This window comes from Lipophrys pholis, assembly GCF_963383615.2.
Source record: "Lipophrys pholis genome assembly, chromosome: 17".
NCBI classification, from domain to species: Eukaryota; Metazoa; Chordata; class Actinopteri; order Blenniiformes; family Blenniidae; genus Lipophrys; species Lipophrys pholis.
Genome location: NC_137643.1, coordinates 17,951,082 through 17,972,013, shown reverse-complemented (window position 1 = coordinate 17,972,013; position 20,932 = coordinate 17,951,082). Strand labels below are relative to the sequence as shown.

General features: G+C 43.7%; 1 protein-coding gene across 1 annotated transcript; it reads left to right on the top strand.

Moving 5' to 3' along the window:
* Positions 1–3,107: 3,107 nt before the first annotated feature.
* Positions 3,108–6,676, top strand: med10 (mediator complex subunit 10). Its single transcript, XM_080484976.1, has 4 exons — positions 3,108–3,408; positions 3,505–3,588; positions 5,132–5,234; positions 5,439–6,676. The coding sequence occupies exons 1-4, from the start codon at positions 3,287–3,289 to the stop codon at positions 5,532–5,534; spliced, it is 405 nt and encodes a 134-aa protein (XP_080341102.1). The 5' UTR covers positions 3,108–3,286; the 3' UTR covers positions 5,535–6,676.
* Positions 6,677–20,932: the final 14,256 nt, after the last annotated feature.

Here is a 20,932-nt window from a genome sequence, read left to right as displayed (position 1 = left end):
ATTTGTTTGGAAACGGTTAAAGACATAGAAAGCACACAGCATAGCAGTCACCTCGTGAACAAGCTGCATATTTTGATATTTGAACGGTTCAAATCGACGATAGACTGTACATGGTATAGCGCGGCGGCAAAGAAGTCATAATAATAAAGTGACTTCAGCATTCACACAACAACACAAACAGGATTTTATAGCATTTTCTCGCACAATCACTAACCAACATAAGCATGCAATAAAGGAGTGCAACTTTCATTCAGCCCAGAAACTTTGTGAGTAAAACAGTAAGTTTTCTTTTTTAAAAAAAACAAAAACAAAACTCCATATATGCATAATTCTCATTTGTCCATGTCGGCAGCACATCAATGCTAATTGAATAATTTCACCTGGATTTGATGATGATTGGATCAGCTGGATCAGTTCATGAACTGATAAAGCCAAGTCCAGCTCATTCAATTTGCATTGAGTAGGTACTGATGAAACAATCCACCCCCCACATATTGTGAAGCACATGGACCCCCCCCCCCCCCCCCCCCCCCCAAGATAAGCCTGGTTCTGTCCATTGATTTCGGTAGTTTTGGAGAGTGAGTAGCATGTAAACACACTGTGACGGGGATTTTGAATTGAGTGAGGATGACTCAAAGAGCACTGACAAAAGAAGTACATGCATTGAAACATCCGGTGTGAGATTCTGGTCTGGATTGAGAGGGGAGAGCAAGAAAAGAGTGTGTGTGTGTGTGTGTGTGCGCGCGTGTGTGGGGGGGGGGGGGGGGGGGGGGGGGGCAGCTTTAAAGGGAAAACAAACTTTCCAGGGTTAGTGCAGCCAGGAAGAGTGGCTCACCATCGCCATGGAAGATCACACCAATATGTTACGCCTGAAACGCGGATGCAAGGGAAGACGAGTCGCTAACCTTTCGGGTTCACACATCCTCAGTTACACTAATTTTCTCCTCACAATTTTCAAAAGATCAGACCTTTTTCCGTCTGAGCATGTGGCTCTGACAGGACTCTTGTTACGCTGACATGTCCCTACATGCATATGAACACCTCTGCAGATGATGTGATCGCGCTTCAATCAGCAAGAAAAGCCCATATAATCTCACTGCTCATATCCCATTTAGTGATACAAACCTTTACGCCCAATTTCACAGCTTCAATCAAAACAGCCTCACTGTTTTCCTTCATTCATCCACCCGTTGTTCTACCTGAGTCAGACTTGGCCTGAGATTTTTTTGCAGTATTGTACATGAAGGATCTGACAAATTACTTTGGGGTACAGTTGGTGTCTGGTGCATTAGACGAGGTGTAAGAGACCCGCAGGTCTCAGCCTACAGCAGCATAATGAGGCGAGTGTATTTAAGCCTCTTCTTTTATGTGGAGCGGGACTCTATGTACTGAACATAAAACTGGGAGAATGACTGAATGATTATGATGGAGGTATTATTAAGAGCTTTGTCTGTGAGGAGAGGTTGTTAAAGATTCACTCCTCTCCAAGTTCATATCAAAAATCTGACTGAAGCATCCGCTCGATTGGATTCTTCTCAGAATTCCTGAACACAAGGTGCTGGAATTTCCCTGCCCCAAGATAAGACAGGCACAACAAATTAACTGTAAATAGCACCAGTTTCTTTGTGTCATGAAATATTAATCAGGCCTTAAGTTCCATTCCTCATTCAAGGGGCCTGCCACACACCTAGGAACAATTCAGCGACTTTATTTTACATAACATATCATTTATTTTCAGTATGACAGTGTTGGATGGCTTTAAATGACCCCAAAATAATTGTCAATACATTACAGTTTTAAACAGAATAATTTGAAACTTGTTCAGGAACATTTGTTTTTTCAAAACTTGGAGTTCTTGATGACATTTGATAACATTTAAGTAGCATTCAGTTTCTCTATAAATATGATCCCCATTAGGTTTTCACTTCTAAATTTGGCTAAACACAAAAACGCGGAGGCCCGACGCAATAGTATAGTGGCTAGCACTCTTGTTTTAGGGCGACATTCTGGGTTTGAGGACTTTCTGACAGGAGTTTATATGTTCTACCTGTGCATGCACGGGACTGGTCACATGATCCTGAGTTGGATTAAGCGGTATAGAAGATCAATTGATGGCAAGGCAAGGCACAATTATATATATAGCACCATCCATAGGGCTTTACAAGGAAATAATGGGAATGGATGAAAAGAAAGTGATTAAGAAACATACAATAAATGAATAATTTGTAGAAAAATAAGTCAAATGTATTGTTAAATAGAAAGCCGAAGCACCTAATAGTGTTTTAAGTCCTGATTTAAAAAAGAGAGTGTGTCAGCAGAAAAGTTGTTTGTAAAAGCTGCTTGTTTCTTCTGACTCTGAAAGGCTTAGTAAACTTCTTCCTGAGGACCCCAGGGGGCTTCATATGTCATATTCTAGAAATAATTCTGATATGCATTCAAGCCTGAGATCATTCAAAGCTTCGTAGACCAGAAATAGGATTTTGAAGTGGATCATTTGACACACAGGCAGCCAGTGCCGAGCTTCAAACTCATGTGTAAATTGCTGTCCAACAGATTTCCTTAATGAGACTTGTAAACATGCCCGGACAATACTTCACTTTTCTGAAAATGAATGCATGAGCAAGTTTCTCTGAATCTCACTTGATTGAATGGTTGGAAAATAATAGACAGCGTTGTGGAACAAGAGATTCATGGATTCAAAACCACATTGTTCCAATTATTGCTGGGATTTTTGCAATTTTAATGCAGACAGTGAATATAAAATGCAGTTTTAAAGACATTGACCTTGAAACTTTAGATTTTAAACGACCTGCCATCACAAAAATAATCAGTTTTTGAAAAAAGCAAAACATTTTAGTGATCGTAATTGTACTGAATGTCTTTACAATAAAATATTTCTTATTACTTATATAAGTTTAATTCTCTATTATATATTTTAATCATCTCTATTTAGTCTGTGTGGAGCGATGCGTTTTCCTCTGAAATAAATCAGACATATATTCTATTCTATTCTATTCTATTCTATTCTATTCTATTCTATTCTATTCTATTCGACTATAGCAGAACGACACTTTGATGCTTCCTGTGTCACGTTGCGGCAAAACGTCACAGGGCCGTTGCTGTGGCAACACAAGCAGCACCCGCGGTGACTGGCTGTCGTGTTGCCGTAAAGCGTCTCGGTGCTACAGCGTTCTCCGGAGCTAACAGAAAACAGCTCCTCCACCAAAAAGAGATTCTTCTAAACGGAAAAAAAACCCCGTAATTTTATTATTTTTGTTGCGTTAAAATGGCAGAGAAGTTCGACAACCTGGAGGAGCACCTGGAGAAGTTCATCGAGAATATCCGCCAGCTGGGGATCATCGTCAGTGACTTCCAGCCGAGCAGCCAGGCCGGACTCAACCAGAAGCTGTGAGTCGAGTTTCCTCCACAGATCCCCCCCTCTCCTTTTTTTTAAATTTCACACATTTGGGGTAATAACCTCGATCTGGTGGCTTTTCTGCTCAGAAACTTCATGATCTCCGGACTGCAGGACATCGAGAAGTGTCGGCAGCAGCTTCACGAGATCAACGTCCCGCTGGAGGTCTTCGAGTGAGTCCTTCACTCTTCACTACTGTCTGACCTCTCTGTTTACTCTATTTTACTTTATTACCTTCACAAACGAACGTTTGGCCGAGCAGGTTATGTTTTCCCCTACATGTGTTTATTTATTCATTTATCGGTTTGTAGGTATGCGTGTATTTGACCAGCTTTTAGCAAAAACTACTGCCCCGAATTGCATAACATTTTCAGGGATGATTTGTCATCATCCAAAGACCAATCGATCAGATTTAGGATCATCACTACCACTACGAAAGATGCTTTGGAGATTAAAACACTGTGATGAAAACCTCTTGTCAAAATGACCACGTTGTCATTTAGGCACTTACCGTCTGTGTGTGTGTGTGTGTGTGTGTGTGTGTGTGTGTGTGTGTGTGTGTGTGTGTGTGTGTGTGTGTGTGTGTGTGTGTGTGTGTGCGTGCGCACGGCAGACAAAGCTCTTGCTTTTTTAATCAAGTGTGTTTTAGACTTCTCCCTGCTTCAGCATATCTCAATCTAATATTGATGTCATCAGCAAGCTTGTAAAAAGCCCATTAAGGAGCCCCTCATTGTAATCCAGTGTATTGGATCTGGGCGGGACGTGCTGGACGCCGGCCCTCAGGAACCAGAGATCGACAACATGTCAACTGTGCAGTTGGGTTTAGGGTCATTCTTCACACAATGTTATATAGAGAAGAACTGATAGTTAATGTAATGTGTAATGTGTATTAGCTTTGAGATGCACTGAGGGCAGTTAGTTAGTAAACACCTTCAACTCATAGATAGATCTGGATTCACTTCTGGGTCAGAGCGTTTCTATGTAGAGTTTGCAGGCTCTTCCTGTCCCTGTGTAAATATTTTGTTTTGTTTTGGTTACACAAGATGCCTTATGGCCCATGTTTGAATAATCTGCAATTCCTTGTAATCATAATCTGGATGATGGATGGTATAATGTTCTATGGTAGCAGGTCAAGGGTGCATATAACCAAGACCTGTGATACCTGAACATCCAAACGATCTGCTTCAATTGTTGTTTGGAGGCAGTACATATCAAATATGGGATGAGAAGAACTCTGTGTCTTCATGGGATCTTTGTTTTCTTCGTGATGGAGGGATACCTGCGAACCCCTGGTCGATTTATCAGAACAATAAACTACATTTACATTGGAACTAAATTGATGTTCTGTTTCACAGTGCACGTAAGGCATTACATATTCTAGTTAAACAGACTAAAATGCAGTATGTTTTTAAACTTACATTGGCTCATACCAGAGAACTGCACCTGAAGTGCAAACATAAATGGAGAGCGTATGATTGAATATTTCTTTGCTCAGAATTTAGGTGAAGTTTGCATATTGAGCTAAAATATCGAGTTCCTAAACTCGGAACAGAACCCAAAATCTCTTTACTTTGCTTCAGAGCTTTAAATGGCCTCGTCGGCCTCTGCCTCGTCCCGTTCAACGTGCTGAAAGTGCTCTCTGACTGATTATAACAACGTATCTGGGCTCCATGGCTTCGTCACGTCACTGTCTGACATTGTTCCCCGTGTCTGTAGATACATCGATCAAGGCCGAAACCCGCAGCTGTATACCAAGGAGTGTCTGGAGCGAGCCTTGGCAAGGAACGAGCAGGTCAAAGGGAAGATAGACACCATGACGGTGAGAGATAACGTCAGGGCCGCCCCCCAAAACCAAACATCAGCATTTAGTCTGTGCCATTAAATTCTCTGTTTCTGCATGATGGATAGAGAAGTCCTTGGGCTCGATATGTTTCTATTAGATGCTTTGTCCTCGTGCACAAACGCAGAAGTTTAAAAACGTAATAAATGATTAGCGAATCAACGTTTTCCTTTTTTATTGCAGAAATTCAAAAGCCTTTTAATCTCCGAGCTCGGCAAGGTTTTCCCCGAGGACATGGCCAAGTATAAGGCAATACACGGCGAGGACGCCCCCTCCTAGTGCCTGCTGCACTCCGACCCCTGACCTTCGACCCTGTGACCCCTGAGATGACGACCTGACCGCAAAATCCTCTTGAGAGAACGCGACAATATCCCTTTTTAAAAATGTTTTTTTTTTTATTTGTGGTTAACTATCGTGATGCCGTTGGTCAGTTTCCCGTCTCCATTTCAACTTCATGTCCATCAGAAGGTTCAGAGGAGGAACAAAAAACAAAAAAACAACTCGATGCACTTGATCATCACATCCATGTTCACATGAATTTTCCCTGCCTGTGTTGATACCTGGACTTTGGATTAACAGCAGAACATTTTCAAGGACTTCTCCCCACCACGTGTACATACACTATTTATACCCTCGACTTTTTTTTTTTTTTTTACGATGCTTCCTATTCATCAAGCGACATTCATTTGTGCGGCGTGCAGTTCGTAACTTCTTCTGTTTCTATGAAGCTCGGGTTTCTTACGGCCACAATAAGAGAATGCAGATGTAAATTTAAGGTCATTCTGAGCCTGATCATAGTCAGAAATGAGTTCACTCTTTGTTTCTTACCAGTTTGTATCATGATGTTTGTTAATAAATGAACCTTTTGGATTGAGCCGAGGCGTTTTTTTTAAGATTTGCTCCACAAATTTCAGTATAATGGTACGTAGTTGACACTGGGTGTGTCTGCCTAGCTTCACTATGACGGTTTGGTAAATCAGCCTGCATCTTACTCGTATATTTACTCTATTATCTAACATATTGCTGTATATATAGTGCTGGATATATTTTCTTTTTCCTTCAGATTGTGATCTATGGAATAGATGTAAGTTGCAGAGTGGACCTTCATCTATACACAGTTTCCCTCCAACACTTAACTTATTCACATGGATTGTATGATGAGTTGGTGCAGGGAAATGTTGAACTAATCCAGAGCAGCGCAGCTTCCAGCACCATGAAAACTTATAACTTCACAATCGGCAGTGTGAAAATGACTAAAAAAGAGAAAATGATTAGGATTTCATAGACAAAAGTAGTAAAATGAACTCAAGTAGTTATTGGAAAAAAGAAAAAAAAAAGCATTATTGTGGCCCTCAGTGAGGTCATGAAGTCAGAGATAATATGATCTGTGCCATTTTAAATGTAATAAAGTCAATAACACTAATAACGTGTAATGCAATATTCATTTAATTGATTTAATTGAAGTTACATCAGCATGTGGGCGGAAGATGCTCTATAATCTGGACGTTAAAGGAGGAAGATGTTCTAATCTGGATGTTAGAGGAGGAAGATGCTCTAAAACCTGATTATCTGGACGGAGAGACGAGCTCTGCTGTCTCTTTTTATTTGTGGAAAAATAGTGAGATAATCGAAGCTTCTGTTAGTTTTAGGGCACTTCTGTTACCAGCACTCCCTACAATGAAAAATCTACATTTTGATTGTAATCTTTTCTCTCAACTTTTTTAAGATTGCGAGAAATATTGATCACCACCTAGAGGTTGTTGTTGTTTAATCCCGGGAGAAGCACTGTGAGGGACTGAAATGTGAGTAAATGTGTCAGTGGGACACCGGCAGACGTAACCTAAAGGGCCCCGACGATGAATCTGTAAAGTCTTTTGAGGCCGTTCGGCTTGAGTGTCGCTTCCTGCTTTGCAGGCCGTGCCTTCCCCACAAAAGAGTACATCTGCGGCGCCACAACACCGAGGCAGATGCTCCACATACGAGGCAGGAGTGCGTCATCGGGCAGGTCGCAGCCCAACACGCCTCCCCCTGCTGGGGTTGAATATACAGCATTACGCCCGTCTGACCCTGGAGGCTGATCCTCCGAGACAAGAGGAGGGAAATGAGCCCTGGTATTGGCTGGTGATCTGTGCTGGGGGGGGGGGGGGGGTTACCAACAACCCCACACCATCGTCCATCCAACAGGATTTCTGAACACACCTATAATTCAGTCAGCACAGTTTAGATGGAGGGTGTGTGTGTGTGTGGGGGGGGGGGGACCTGTACCTCTTTCTAAGAGTCGTGGAGGTTTTATCATCATTTTCTTGGGTATTTCTTTTACCTGAGAATGAGTGTGGTTTGCCGAGCTCACGATTGCTACCCAGAAACTAGTGGATCCCCTGTGAAAAGAAAAAGAAAGATACAGATCATAGAGCGGTTTATTTATTCTGGATGTGATTATCCAAGTACATACTGACCCCAAAACTGAAGTCAACTTTTGGCTCTTCCCTCCGTCACAAAATAAATTGCCCATCCCAGGTACATTGAGTACTTTTTTTTATTTTTTATTTTATTTATTTTATTTGTATGAACCAATTTCACCAGCCAGCTCGTCTCAGTGTGAGCCGAGCACAGCTTGAGTCCTTGGTCGATGAAACGTATTGTCGCCTGGGGGGATAGTTTCAGGTACAATTGGCCAATAAGAAAGCGAGCAGCTGAGCTGGTAAGAAACCCGTGAAGCACATGTCTGGAGCCTCCGCTCTCGCTCCTGAGATCACTCCTTCACACAGGCTTTATCCAGTCCAAGAATATGGTGGCAGTGGATTTCTGTTATCTGGATTTTCCCTGTCAACTTTCAGTTGTTCATTGCTAATTTATTGTTCTGGTGCTGCAGTTAGTGTCGGCCTCTATGGTCACAGGGGCTTTGGTGTGTTTGGGTGTTGTTCTGTTGGCGTACAGGTTGGCTTCATTTGTTGTTGTTTTTTTATTGTGTTTGCCGCTTTACTCCCAGTGCATCATTTTGCGCCCTTTCTGCGGGAAGATACATTATTTAACCTGAGAAAACTGATGGCAGGAATCCTTTGTTGTCGTGTTTATTGGATTTTTGACCCACACTGATCGCTGTCTTTGTTAATGAAGCTCATCTGTATGCAGCTTACTGAGCTGGGCTTCACGGCGGACTGCGTCTCGCTAAGTCATGCCAATTTGTTTGCCAAGAAATGCGGAGTCACAAAATAATAATCCTGAAGCTGCTTTACTTGGTTGGCCTGTGTAATGAAGCAGGTCCATTTTGCTTTTCATCGCGAGCTTAACACCAAATGGTAACCAGCCATTCTGTGCGGAAGCTGTTGCCATGTGACCTTGATTTTTTTTTTTTCCTTTTTCTTTCTCATTCTGTCGGGGGCAGGTGAATAACCCAATGTCAACATGACCTTTAAAGCCACAACATGCACGTCAGTGGGAGATACAGCAGCTTGGATTACAATGGAGTTCTCCTTGAAGGGTTAAAGAAAACACAAAAGAGAGAAATGTAGGTCAAAGACAGTCGGATTCTCTCCACACCCACCAGATCCACCACGCTCAATGAAATAGTGAACAAGCAGCCGAAGCCGAAAAGGGGAAATGTGCATTTGCCTTTCAGTTGATGGTTAGTACATTAGATCGGTGGCACTGGAGACCCAACCTGTTTACCTTCGACTGAATGCTGAGTGTCGCTGAGCTAAACTGTGTCCAGGTCTGACAAAGCAAACTAACAGAGCCATTTCTGTCTATACATTTCTGTTTATATATGTATATATATATAGTTCATGTGGTGAAATTAAAGCACTTCAATGTGGAACTCCTGATACGCTGACTGTTTCAGTTTACAGGATTTACTTACCTGGATGTAAACTAAGGACGGCGTGAAGAAAATATTACATCATTCTTTTAATTAAACTGTCACACCTATCACTTCAAACTACAAGAAAAATGGTCTTTCAACAACTGCGGACGGGAATCAATGGCTAAATAAAAAAGAAAGTGTACATTATCGATCCGCTCGGGGAAATTACTCCTCTGCATTTAACCCATCTGACCCATAGTTACCATGCGGAGCAGTGGGCTGCCAGGGTGCACTGCCCGGGGAGCAGTTGGGGTTGTGGGCCTTGCTCGGGGACTCTGTGGCAGCCTGTCAGCTATGGGATTTGAACCTTCAAACTTTTGATTGCAAGTACTTTTCTCTAACCACCACTGCTCAAGAGCTAAAAATGTATGGAAATGACAGGGTTTTTTAAAGCATTGGGAGCGACAACAGAGAGACTAAAGTCATCTGGGTCCCCTGGTCCATCCATCCATCCATCCATCCATCCATCCATCCATCCATCCATCCATCCATCCATCCATCCATCCATCACATGGCTATTAATGTAATTGCTGTAGGCATTCTTTGGGGGATTTATTAGTGAAGTCTTCTATACAGTACGTCCACACGTCAGACAAGAAATCCTTATGCTTCAGTCATGATGGACACGACCACCACCTGCCTGTATTTCTTCTCTCTTTATTTCTAGCCTGCTTTCAGCCTTTGGACCTGCCTCTGTGCCTCTGGATGACGAATATCCTCACTGCGGAGAGTCACTGCGACGCTGGTCAAGGGCATCCCTTCAATCCAATAACGCAGCGATTCAGGAGAGATGAGAAATGAGAAATGAAATGAAATGCAGATTCTGTCCGGTTTTGTGTCTGTGTCTGCACGGTGGGACATTTTCAATCGCAGGGTGACACTGTGTGTGTGGAAGCGTGTCGTGATGCCTGACTAACCAGAGGAGGGGAGGAAAAGGGAGAGGCAGAGAGTATTGTACTGTAAATATGCTTCTGTGTAAAGTGCTGAGGTATGCTGGGTGACTCATGTGAGGTGACTGAGTTTCCTGACGAACATCCTCCTCTGTTGCCCTGGTTGCCTCCTCAGTCAATGGATGACACTTTTTCTTCTTCGATGGCATCTCTCCGTCAATCCCCACCTGAGCGGAGATGTGTCGTCACAATGCGAGCGATGCGGATTGAAATGATTCATGTGGAGGTGGATCTTCTCCTGCCATTGTTGTTTGTCATCGTCACAGACTTGGAGGGCACTTAAGCGCAAGAGGACCGGGTTTATGTGACACTCTGGGTGCAGTGAATGCTGTAATTGTCAGCTATTCCGCTGGAAGATCTCGCGGTTCTTCAGTTTCATGGTGTAAATGTGTCGCTCTACAAAGCGCCTTTTGACAAACAAATGTGTGAATGCGCCGCTGACTTGGTAGAGGATCAGGTGATCCGTTGTTTTTGTAGAGTATAAATAGTACATTTTACTTCCCTTAAGATAGAACAGGGATTAAAGAAACCAACAACAACTCGTCATGCAATTAGTGAGCCTCACAAGACGGAGACATAAGTTCTCTTTGAAGTGCACATACATTCAACCGTGTCTTAAATCAATAGACTGAGGTCAGTTGGACTTGGTCACATGTCTTCCAAGACGTTACGCCTCTTCATCAGTTCATGCTGACGCCTCCTTCACTGGTATTTCTTTGAAATGGCTGACATGCCGGAAAAATCCTGATTTCAGTAGGATTTTCAGAACAAAATGTGTAAGTTGAGTTTAAAATTATGATTGTTTTTATTGAAATCCATTTGGGATGCAAGTTTGTTATGTTAAGTTTTCTGATTTGAATCCCACTGCTGAATATATACAAAGAATATTAACTTGGTATCCACATTAGATATGCTCAATCTGTAACATCCATTGAAATACATTGAGCATATACAACCTCGGTCAATACTGTATGAAGATGCCGAGATACACACATACATATCCAGACAGTCATATCATATTTTTTAAACCCAACTATGCTCTTTATCAATTCTGCAGCTTGCTCAGGATGTATTTCTCAAAAACAACCTAATATCAGGGTTTATTTAATATTTGTGCTCACAGCATGATTCAGCAAACACCAGAAGTCCAAGAAGGTTAGTTGATTAAATAGAGGAAAACAAAAAGCTCAGACCAAAAATAAAGGTAGCGGTCACAGATAACAAACTCATTGGTGGTTACAGCCAGATGGAAGCAGAAATCCAAACAAAAACACACTTACAGTTTCTTTGACATCTGTTGTTGAAGTTTTGTGAACCAGACATCGCTGTGTGGACACCCTGTTAAGAATGTCCTTATATACGTATATATAGAAGAAACCTGATTCTCCCACGTGGTTAATCGTTGCGTTTCAGTGTTAGAACGCTGTCTCCTGGTTCAGTGTTTGTATTTTCTTCAACACATTCTTTCTTTTTCTTTTAGTTGTCAGTGTTTAAAGTGCGCACAATATTGTGGGTCACTTGTGGCGTTCGATAGAGAATTATCTACCGAGTAAATCAGTCGGAGGCCATATCAACCATCAACAGGGCTTCATTCCTCTGTATTAACCTGCTACTGGTTTCACTTTAACTTTAATAAGTGTTGTTAGGATTGGCCCCTTTTTTTTTCAGATTCAAAAATCTATCTTGTCTTTCTAGAGAGTTTTAACTTGTTGGAGTCTTTCACACGCTGCCAGCAGACTGTTTGGCCGTGCCGCATCGTCGATGTAATACAAGACGTCCTCCCTTCTCTCTCTCTTCTTCTTTTTTTTTTTTATTTGCATGGTTTTGCGAATGCTTTGTGAGTGTCTCGCTGGAAAGGCAGTTGAAATGTAAAAACCCTCCCGTGCCCTTGGGTTGGCGCAGGCGTCACAAAGGCAGGGGCTGCTTGCCTTTGATGCTATTAGCATAATGTCTTTCTGATGCTAATGCTAAGTGCCTCGGACTGACCGCTGTAGCTTACGCGGCCCGCAGCCGTGAGGGGCTTACATGGCTGCTGCTCGCTCGCTCGCCCGCTCGCTCCCTCACGTCTTGCCTCGCGTATTGTGACCGCGGCCGTCTTGCCTCGGCTTAGCGGCAGTCATTCACCTCCTCAATGAGGGTCAGGAGGCGGGCCCCCTCTTCCTTCTGTCGCCCGGGTTACCATGGAAACACCCCTCCCATCCGCCATCACCCACCCTGTCTCTCTCCTCTCTGGACAATGCCCCCTTTTGCTGTGTGTGTGTATGTATGTGTGTGTGAGTGCCGTATGGTGGATGTTAAAAGTGTGGATGCGTGCTGGGGTAATGGCTCCTGTCTCATCACAGCTGATTTGTGTTGGTGAATCCACGGTCCTCCGGGGGCTTCAGATATGAATTGTAAAACACATCGCAGCAGGAACAACACTCCTACGTGCTTCTCTCTGAACATCTATTAACCCCCCCCCCGCCACACACACACACACAGAGCGTGAGTGGAGTCAGAGAGCCATGCTGCGGAGGTGAGCAGGGCCTGATTGTGTTGCAAACAATAATGAGACACGCGGTGCAAAGGCTAGCAAGCAGCACGACTATTGCCTATTGTGTATGTGTGTGTGTGTATGTGTGTGTGTGTGTGTGTGTGTGTGTGTGTGTGTGTGTGTGTGTGTGTGTGTGTGTGTGTGTGTGTTGCACAAATGTGCGTGAGGCCAATAAACACATTATAACGACACTAAAAATGAAAAGTGTAAATCTACCCGGTGGTGTCTGCTGCACACTGCAGCTCTTCATTGTCACCTTCAGAAGCAGCGACTGACTTATGACACCTGAAATCAAGTGAAGAGATCTCCACAGCGGGAGGTTTACATCTATCACATATTTGCGCTGCGCAAATGATGGATCCCCAATTAGTGCACATATCACGCGAAGGGTTAGTGTTAGGGTCAGGCGACAGATTTTTGAACAGATCACCCAAAAGCGTTTTTACACATAGACTAAAAAGTTCATTTCCCTGTCTTTGTGGCCCAACTATCGACTTTTGCACCTCAGCCTTGTTGTCTCTCTGCTGTTTTCATGTGCAGTCGTGACGATTTGCCAACAAGCTGCCAGAGTGGGAGTGAACAAGACAGGAAGAGAGACAGAGAGGAGAGAGAGAGAGAGAGAGAGAGAGAGAGAGAGAGAGAGAGAGAGGCAGACGGAGGAGGAAAAAGAGAGAGGGAGGGTGGTTATAATTTCCCTCTGGTTTAATTATGTGAGCCTGCAGACAGCCCTACTCTTTCTCTCCTGTCGTTAAATGTTAGAGGTGAAGATGTGAGGCCTCTGTGTGTAAATTATATGTGTATGAGATATTCTTACCCGCCCTCGCCGCGCGTGCTAATGGCGTGCGCGACGAAGCGTCGGGGGCCGCAGTGCTGAGCGGGGAACAGTCCCACCCTTCTGTAATGTTTAAACCGTGCTCACTGCACCTGCAAAAAGGGGGAGATCAATCATTTTCATCACCGGCTGTCGGCGCGTGATTACACAAGTCAATGAGCCGTCATATTCATCGCTGTGATTTACTGTACGCCAGCTCCCTCTGATGCAGTGTGTACGACTGGAATTTCCAAATTATTCCCCCCCCCCCCCCCCCCCTAAAAAAAACTGCCCGGGGAAGACGAACGGAGGAGATTCTCGCTTCTTTTATTTTTTTTTAACGTGTGCGATTGCCTGTGGCTGATGTGGCCCGAGGCTGTGAGTGTCCGGGACGTTTAGACGAACTCTGCAGGGTCTGCCCGGGTCTCGTAGCCCGCAGACGTATCAAACGTGAAAGCTGTTAACCAAAAGGAAATGAGGATCTTTCTCTTTTTTTGGGGGGGGGGGGGGGGGGATGATGGGCTCAGATGCAGCTAATGACATCAGCGAGCGGCTCAGTCCAATTAAATGTCTCAGTCAGCCGGCGGCGCACAATGCCAGGATCCTTGAACCGGCCAACCCGAGCGGAATGTGGCCATTATTAATGTTATTAATTTCACCTCCTCTGACATTAACCACTCACTATCAAAAGGCCTCAGAGGTGACTGCTGCAGCTGATTGTGTTTCTGGAGCTTCTTGCGTGTCGGCGTCAAGCTAAACAAAATACACAAAAAGTGCTCCTGAATGGCGCGTTGATGGAGCCGCAATTACGTTAAGTGCTACTTCGTCTTTGTTTCGTCAGTGCGTTTTAGAGCGAAACACTTTATTTTATATGAGAATTAGGTCACGAAAGGGTCACATTCAGGAAAGAATGGTAAAATTAGAAGAATACACACAAAAAAGACAAAGGACCTGATATAGAAATGCTTTGCAGGTACAAAAAGCTGACTGACTAGGATGCACAGACAGACGCACGCTGTTAATGCTGTTATTGCTGTTTAAGCGATGCCTGTTTTTAACGTTTTAGCATTTGTGCAAATGCTTTAGGCTTGTTTGCATTTACAATTGTATGTCGGGAGCACCGAGTTTTACATCAACTCTTCCTACACAAAGACTGCGGGTTGCCGGACGACGCCACCGCCGCCGCCGCCGCCAGTTTTGCATCCGACCTCCGCGAACTGCTTCCTGGTGGAAAAACCTTGAAAACTTCCGAATGTTACTGTCGTCGCTACTGTCTATTTGTGTATTTTCCAGGATTCTGATAGGCTAGCATTGCTCTATGCTTCTCATCACACTGCCGCCTATAGGTTTGACATGCTCATAGTAGCTCCTAACCTGGTTTTTATGCAGGTTTGTGAACATTTTTGGTGGGAATAATGTTATTTTTGTAAGTACCCGACTATGTGCGTATATTTTGTCTCCTTCCTTTTTTGAACATGAATAGAACATATATTATTGGATTATACTATGGTAATCTTTTTACAACAGTGATGTTAATTAATCAAATATGAAGTAATAAATGTAATAAAATGAAATTGGATTAAAATTTGGTGAAAATCAACCAAAAAAAGTTAGAAAATAGAAATTCAATAGGGTTTCATACAACAGGAATTAAGTTTTAATGTTGGCATGAGCATTGTTTTTCTTTCTTTCTTTTTTTAAAAATGAAAGGGGAATAAAGTTATTTCAAGCACATTTTATCCTGGCTCAGGCTTGACTGACATGTTATTTAAGTGGCCCTAATTCTCCACCTGATGGATGCACTTGCAGTTTCTTTGTTGTTAATATGCCACTGCTGCATAAAATCTTGGACCCGTCCTCGCACGCTCTGCACGGACGCCACAAAGGAGAACAGCGGACCAGTTTAGATCACAGTTGTGTTACGACAGCCGGACACATTTAAATGGAAACACCAAGAACCGTTTCAGGACGTCTGTGTGAGATTAATAGGCGGCGTCCCAAGTGGTCGAGTGAAATGTTAATTTGTTTCTTGAATAATTTCCCCTATAGTCAGCTGCTACGCATAACCTTTATTGTCCTCGGGGTGTCTCTTTCATCCCGGCGGACACACACACACACACACACACACACACACACACACACACACACACACACACACACACACACACACACACACACACACACACACACACACACACACACACACACACCTCATAAAACTCACAGCCACGCCCTTCTTTTGTTTCGCCATTTGGCTACAACTTCTGTCTTGTGATGTGACCCTGCAGAGGTCGTCACCCCCCCTCCCACACACACACACACAGACACACACGCGTGCACACACGCACACAAGGTCATCCAGTCACTTGCAGTTCACACAAACTTCCACCCACACACGTCTGACCACCGAGAAGGAAGAACTAAACCAGTTACAGAAATCAAACGTTCCCATTGGTTTAAAGAAGCGATCTCTTTCTTACGTGAGGAGCAGCATGGTGACGGTCGACTGGCTGCTGGTAATGAACACTTCTGTGCCGTCTTGGAGAGATGCACCCCCCCCCCCCCCCCCGGGTGTTCCCCCGAGATCCTGCACACCCTCCAGGCTCTTTGCATCCATGCGGCCAATAGAAACGCAATGTGAGCTGCAGACGGTTGGTATAGCAACGGCACCGCTGCAGGACACGCAACAGCAATGAGACATATACGTACTGGTGGATGATGTTGCTGTTTACTTTGATGTTTATACTTTATCACACAGGTTTGATCAGCTTGCGAATTTGACCTGTTCCGGCAAAATGGTGTCTTTTCCCAGGATTTGTTATTTCTAGTAATTTTGAGCGAAATGGAATATGTTTAAAACTATTATATATTCTGTTAAAGCATTGTTGGAACTGACTTTAAATAGAATGAATGTAAATAAAGTTATAATGAGAAACTGTAAGTGTAACAGGTATGACGGTTACAGGCTAATATATAATTCAATTATATTTATGGGTTATTCTCCGGAATGCTGTCCCAGTAACATCAAAGAGCAACTTGATTAATTTTTAATAATGTGAAAAAAAGGAGCGGCAAACTGACCTCGTGCCCATTTCAAATCCTCAGCTACGAGTGATGCATCATGGGAGTGTTGGGTCAGATCTCACAGGACGAAGAAATCCCATTACATTATCCATTCTATCTTGTTAAACACCAGGAATATCACTTTTAATCATAAATACACACATTTCTACATTTTAAAGTGACAACACAAAACTTTCTGTTTACACAAAAACGTTGGTCGGAGACACTGAAAACACAACATTTTGACAATGGCTCCCAAGGTAGAACTTTCTGACAACGCTGTGACTCCATTGTCGTGTAAACAGGTGAAAGTTTTAGCAAGTATGAGCAATCCAACTTTGTCGTATGTCCATACAAATCTCTGTGTACATATTGTTAGCGTATTGTTCTCCGAACGCATTTGTGTGGTTTCATTACAAAAACAACTAACAGCACCAACTCCTGGCCTGTCATGCTCACTACATCGTTTTCACTGTTTCTGCCGTTTCCGTGGAAATGAATGTCGAAACTCTTCTGCAGCAAACTTTTCACTGGAAACGTTGTCTTGTGAAAAGGGATCCTACTAATCACAGGGGAGTGTCTGGACAGCCTGAATGAAGCATTGTGGGAGTTCTTTGGAGGGGGGTGGGGTGTCAGGTTGGTCTGGTTGTAGGTGCCAACGCCGAATACCAAATGTGCAACAGCATGTGTGTGTGTGTGTGTGTGTGAGTGTGTTAGGGACAAAATGAGGTTGCTATCGGCATAATGAGGGCAAATGTGCGAGACTGAAAGTGTGTGTTTGTGTTTGCGTGCGGCTGGTCACCGTATAATGAGCCAAGCGGTCTGTATTGTTTACAGCTTGTGCTGAAGTCCCCGTGGCAGCAGATGTGGAGTTACACAGCAACAACTAAAGCTCATTAATCAATGTCCAGGATATGTGTGTGGGAGTATGTGTGTGTGTGTATTCTTAATTTGCATACATGCCTATTCTCTTCTGTGTGTGTGTCAGTGTGTGTGTTCTGTCTGCACACGTCGGGTTTGTAGAGTGTAAGCGTGAAGCAGGGTGTGAACTCCCCCGTGGTGTTTGTGCGTGTCTTGGGACGGGGTGGGAGTCTACTCAGGGGGGTAATTCGTAACCGAGCAGGGCGCCTATTATGCGACGCTCACATCATAAAGCAGCTATCAGCCCAACCCTCTGATTCTGCTTATATACACACACACACACACACACACACACACACACACACACACACACACACACACACACACACACACACACACACACACACACACACACACACACACACACACACACACACACACACACACACACACACACACACACACACACACACACACACACACACAAACACCAATCTCTGAGGAGTCAGCAACACACTCCGAGGTGGTTTACTCTCTGCATCCTCCATATGATTGGCTGTTCGATCGGTTCAGAGAGAGTTTTGTTTTTGTTTTTGCGTGAATGCATCATACACCCACACTTTACACACATTACACACACCTCCTCCTGGATGACTCAAGCCCTCACTGCCCAAACCCACCTGCTGCCTCCACTTGACTTATTCCATGGTGGTGAATGGATATAACAACAATGTTCATCGCCCTCCTCTCACTTTCGCTTGTTTGTCTTGCCTTCTCTCCCTCCATCTCCTTTAACTTAGTCCTTTTCTTTTATTTGATCATGAGTGTCTTTAAACATTTCACCCAAAATGAAAATGTTTTTTTTTGATATAACAGTCTGCTAGATATCCATGAATGTGCTTTCGAACAACATGATTTTGTGGGAACGCGTGAACTTCAAAATCTCAAGGCAGAAATTCACTGTCAAGATGCTAGAAAATGAAAATAGCTCAAAAAAACAACAACATGTGATATGATATCACCATGGATGAGAGCCTTGGCTGAGCCTTTCTGTGTGAAGTTTACACATTCTTCCTGTGGATGTGTGAGCTTCGTTCAGGTACTGGTACCTGGACGAAGGTAATTCCCTCCTCCCTAACATACAGTTAAGGTTAATTGGTGGCTTTTACATTCCCTCACTGTGTTTCCCATGTGATGGACTGGAGGTAGAGAAGGTGGATGGATGGACATTCACATTGTCAACAAATCGGTGTGAATGCGTAACAACCTAAATACAGTATATCATTGGGAAACCTGCACACCCTAAAAAACAAAGCACTTTTATTTTTCCTCCTTTAAGCACGTTTTTCTTTCATAACTATCCAAAGATGGTTCGGTGAGATGAAGATAAGAGCCTGGTCCAAGTCTCCATGTCGTAAAGCCATTTTTTTATTTTGCATCAATAACCTGCTGCGAGGAATCCGTCTTTTAAGCAAGGCTCTTAAATGTCCCTTTAATTGCAGCTTCCTATTTATTGGCACTCTGACTGTTCTGGTATCTCACTCATTTTTGAAAGGGTAAGGTCACCGGATGCCTGGAAGAGATTCACGGCTGATTCAGGTGCACTCGTGAGGTGTAGGAAATGAGAATTCTGAGAGATAAATGACCCAAATAAAGTAATGAGGAAAAAATGATAATCATTTCGAAGGAACGAATTCTTTCTTTGTGGCCTGGTATGAAATGATGTACAGTAGGGGTGTCCAACAATAACCAGCCAGCAAGAGGCTCCGATCCAGCCCACCAAACAAATAGTAAAATAATCAAAGAAAACATTGATTTCAACAAATTTCCTAAGCTTAGCGGACGTCACGTATACTCTTGACCACAACAAAGAAAAACGGCAAAGTGTAAATTTAAAAGGTTATCGTGGTACTATTCCACCGGTCTGGCCCACTCAAGATGAAATGGGCTTTATGTGGCCCCTGAACTAAAATGTGTTTGACACCCCTGATCTACGGTATCATTGTTCCAGAACGGGGACCGGAGCACACCACTCCAACACAGATATGGATTCAACGAATAGTGACCCATACCTGGCAACAAGCAAGGGAGCCAGCATGCAGGACGGGGGTCAGACGATCACTTGAAACAAGAGCAGAGTTAGAAGTGAATCACCGAACAGCCGACCGTGAGACACGAGTGAAAAATACCGACCCTGAGCCCTGACACACAGCCCGGTGCTGTGGTTAAAGAGCTCAGCTGTAGAATGTGTCGAGAATACTGTATCACCACTTAACACTTCCAGGAATACCATAAAATCAATATTACACATTAACTCCCTAATTTTCTTTCGACTTTTTATACGGCTCTTGTGAAATATTTGTTGTGGGGGAATACGTGAACTCTTTAGTGAGACTGTGGAAGACCTGATTTCACTTTATGGATACGATGAAATATTGAATTCTGCCAATACCGTAAAGGCTCATTGATATCAAATTAGTGCTTTACAGAATTATGACGAGACTTTATTTGCACGGAACCCATCGTTACTCATCTCAAGCAAAAGGTTCAGGTTGGTCAACACAGACAGCAAGACATTCAAACACACCTACAGATAAATATAGTCACCAATCGACAAGCCTTTATTTGGACGGTGGGAGGAGGAAGTGTTACTTCAGCATCGGTTCGACAATGTCTGGGTTGTTTTTAGCTTCAGCGTCGACAACAGATGAATGCATGAATAGCCTTTTTGGAAGGCACCCGTCTTTGTTATTTATTTATTTATTTTTTCCCGGTAGGACACAACCAAGGAGAGCTTAACTCTGGAATTATACCAAGACAGTCAAAATTGCAGCAGCTCGTGGGAGGAGGAGGTGCTGCTGGTGTCAGCACGTCACATAACAGTATCAGAGGAGACGGTGCCAGCAGACGCCTAAATCCTGCTGAGCGTTACCTTCACGGCTGGCGAGCTTCGCCCTCCACGCCTGCTGCTCCTCTCCTTCGCGCCCCCCCCCCCCCCCTAAAAAAACAATAAAAAAAACCACACAGCATGCACTTTATCAATGAGGCTAAACCCAGAATGAACTTGTGCCCGAAGTAAAAACACAGATCATCCACCACCGGCGTTGCTCTTAGTCGCTCAGTGTTTGGCCAAATGGCTCAACGTAAGCTGTCGAATTTAGACCCAGTTAACTTGTCTTCACAGCGCGAGCAGCTTAGTGGCTCGTCCCGCCCGGCGGACCGTCAGGGGCGACGCTGGCTGGGGTGGGTTACGTAACATTACATCACGGAGCTGGATGCAGCCTTCCTGTCTGGCACACAGCTGGGCGAGCAGAAACATTCAGAGACACCACTCCAACATTACTGCTCTGCCGCTGGACCAGTTAATCTGGAATTAAGGCTTGTGCTATCCTGAAAAAACCTTGAAGAGCCCTTTTTTTTTTTTTTTTTTTTGTCTAATTCACTGATGGACCTCAATTAGACCTGAGAGAAAAACCTGCAAAGACAAACTCGTGAAATATTTAAGTTCATTGGACTATTTTCACCTTTCAAGCTCCAAACCAAACACTCTTCAGAGAAAACGCACTCAGTCAGCCTCATGAATAAGTGACGCCCAGA

What these genes read in the sequence shown, in the direction of transcription:
- med10 (XM_080484976.1), top strand. Translation starts at nt 3,287, where the DNA reads ATGGCAGAGAAGTTCGACAACCTGGAGGAGCACCTGGAGAAGTTCATC. An exon ending in GCCGGACTCAACCAGAAGCT is followed by an intron (nt 3,409 to 3,504) that starts GTGAGTCGAGTT and finishes TTTTCTGCTCAG; the next exon opens with AAACTTCATGATCTCCGGAC. An exon ending in GTCCCGCTGGAGGTCTTCGA is followed by an intron (nt 3,589 to 5,131) that starts GTGAGTCCTTCA and finishes CCGTGTCTGTAG; the next exon opens with ATACATCGATCAAGGCCGAA.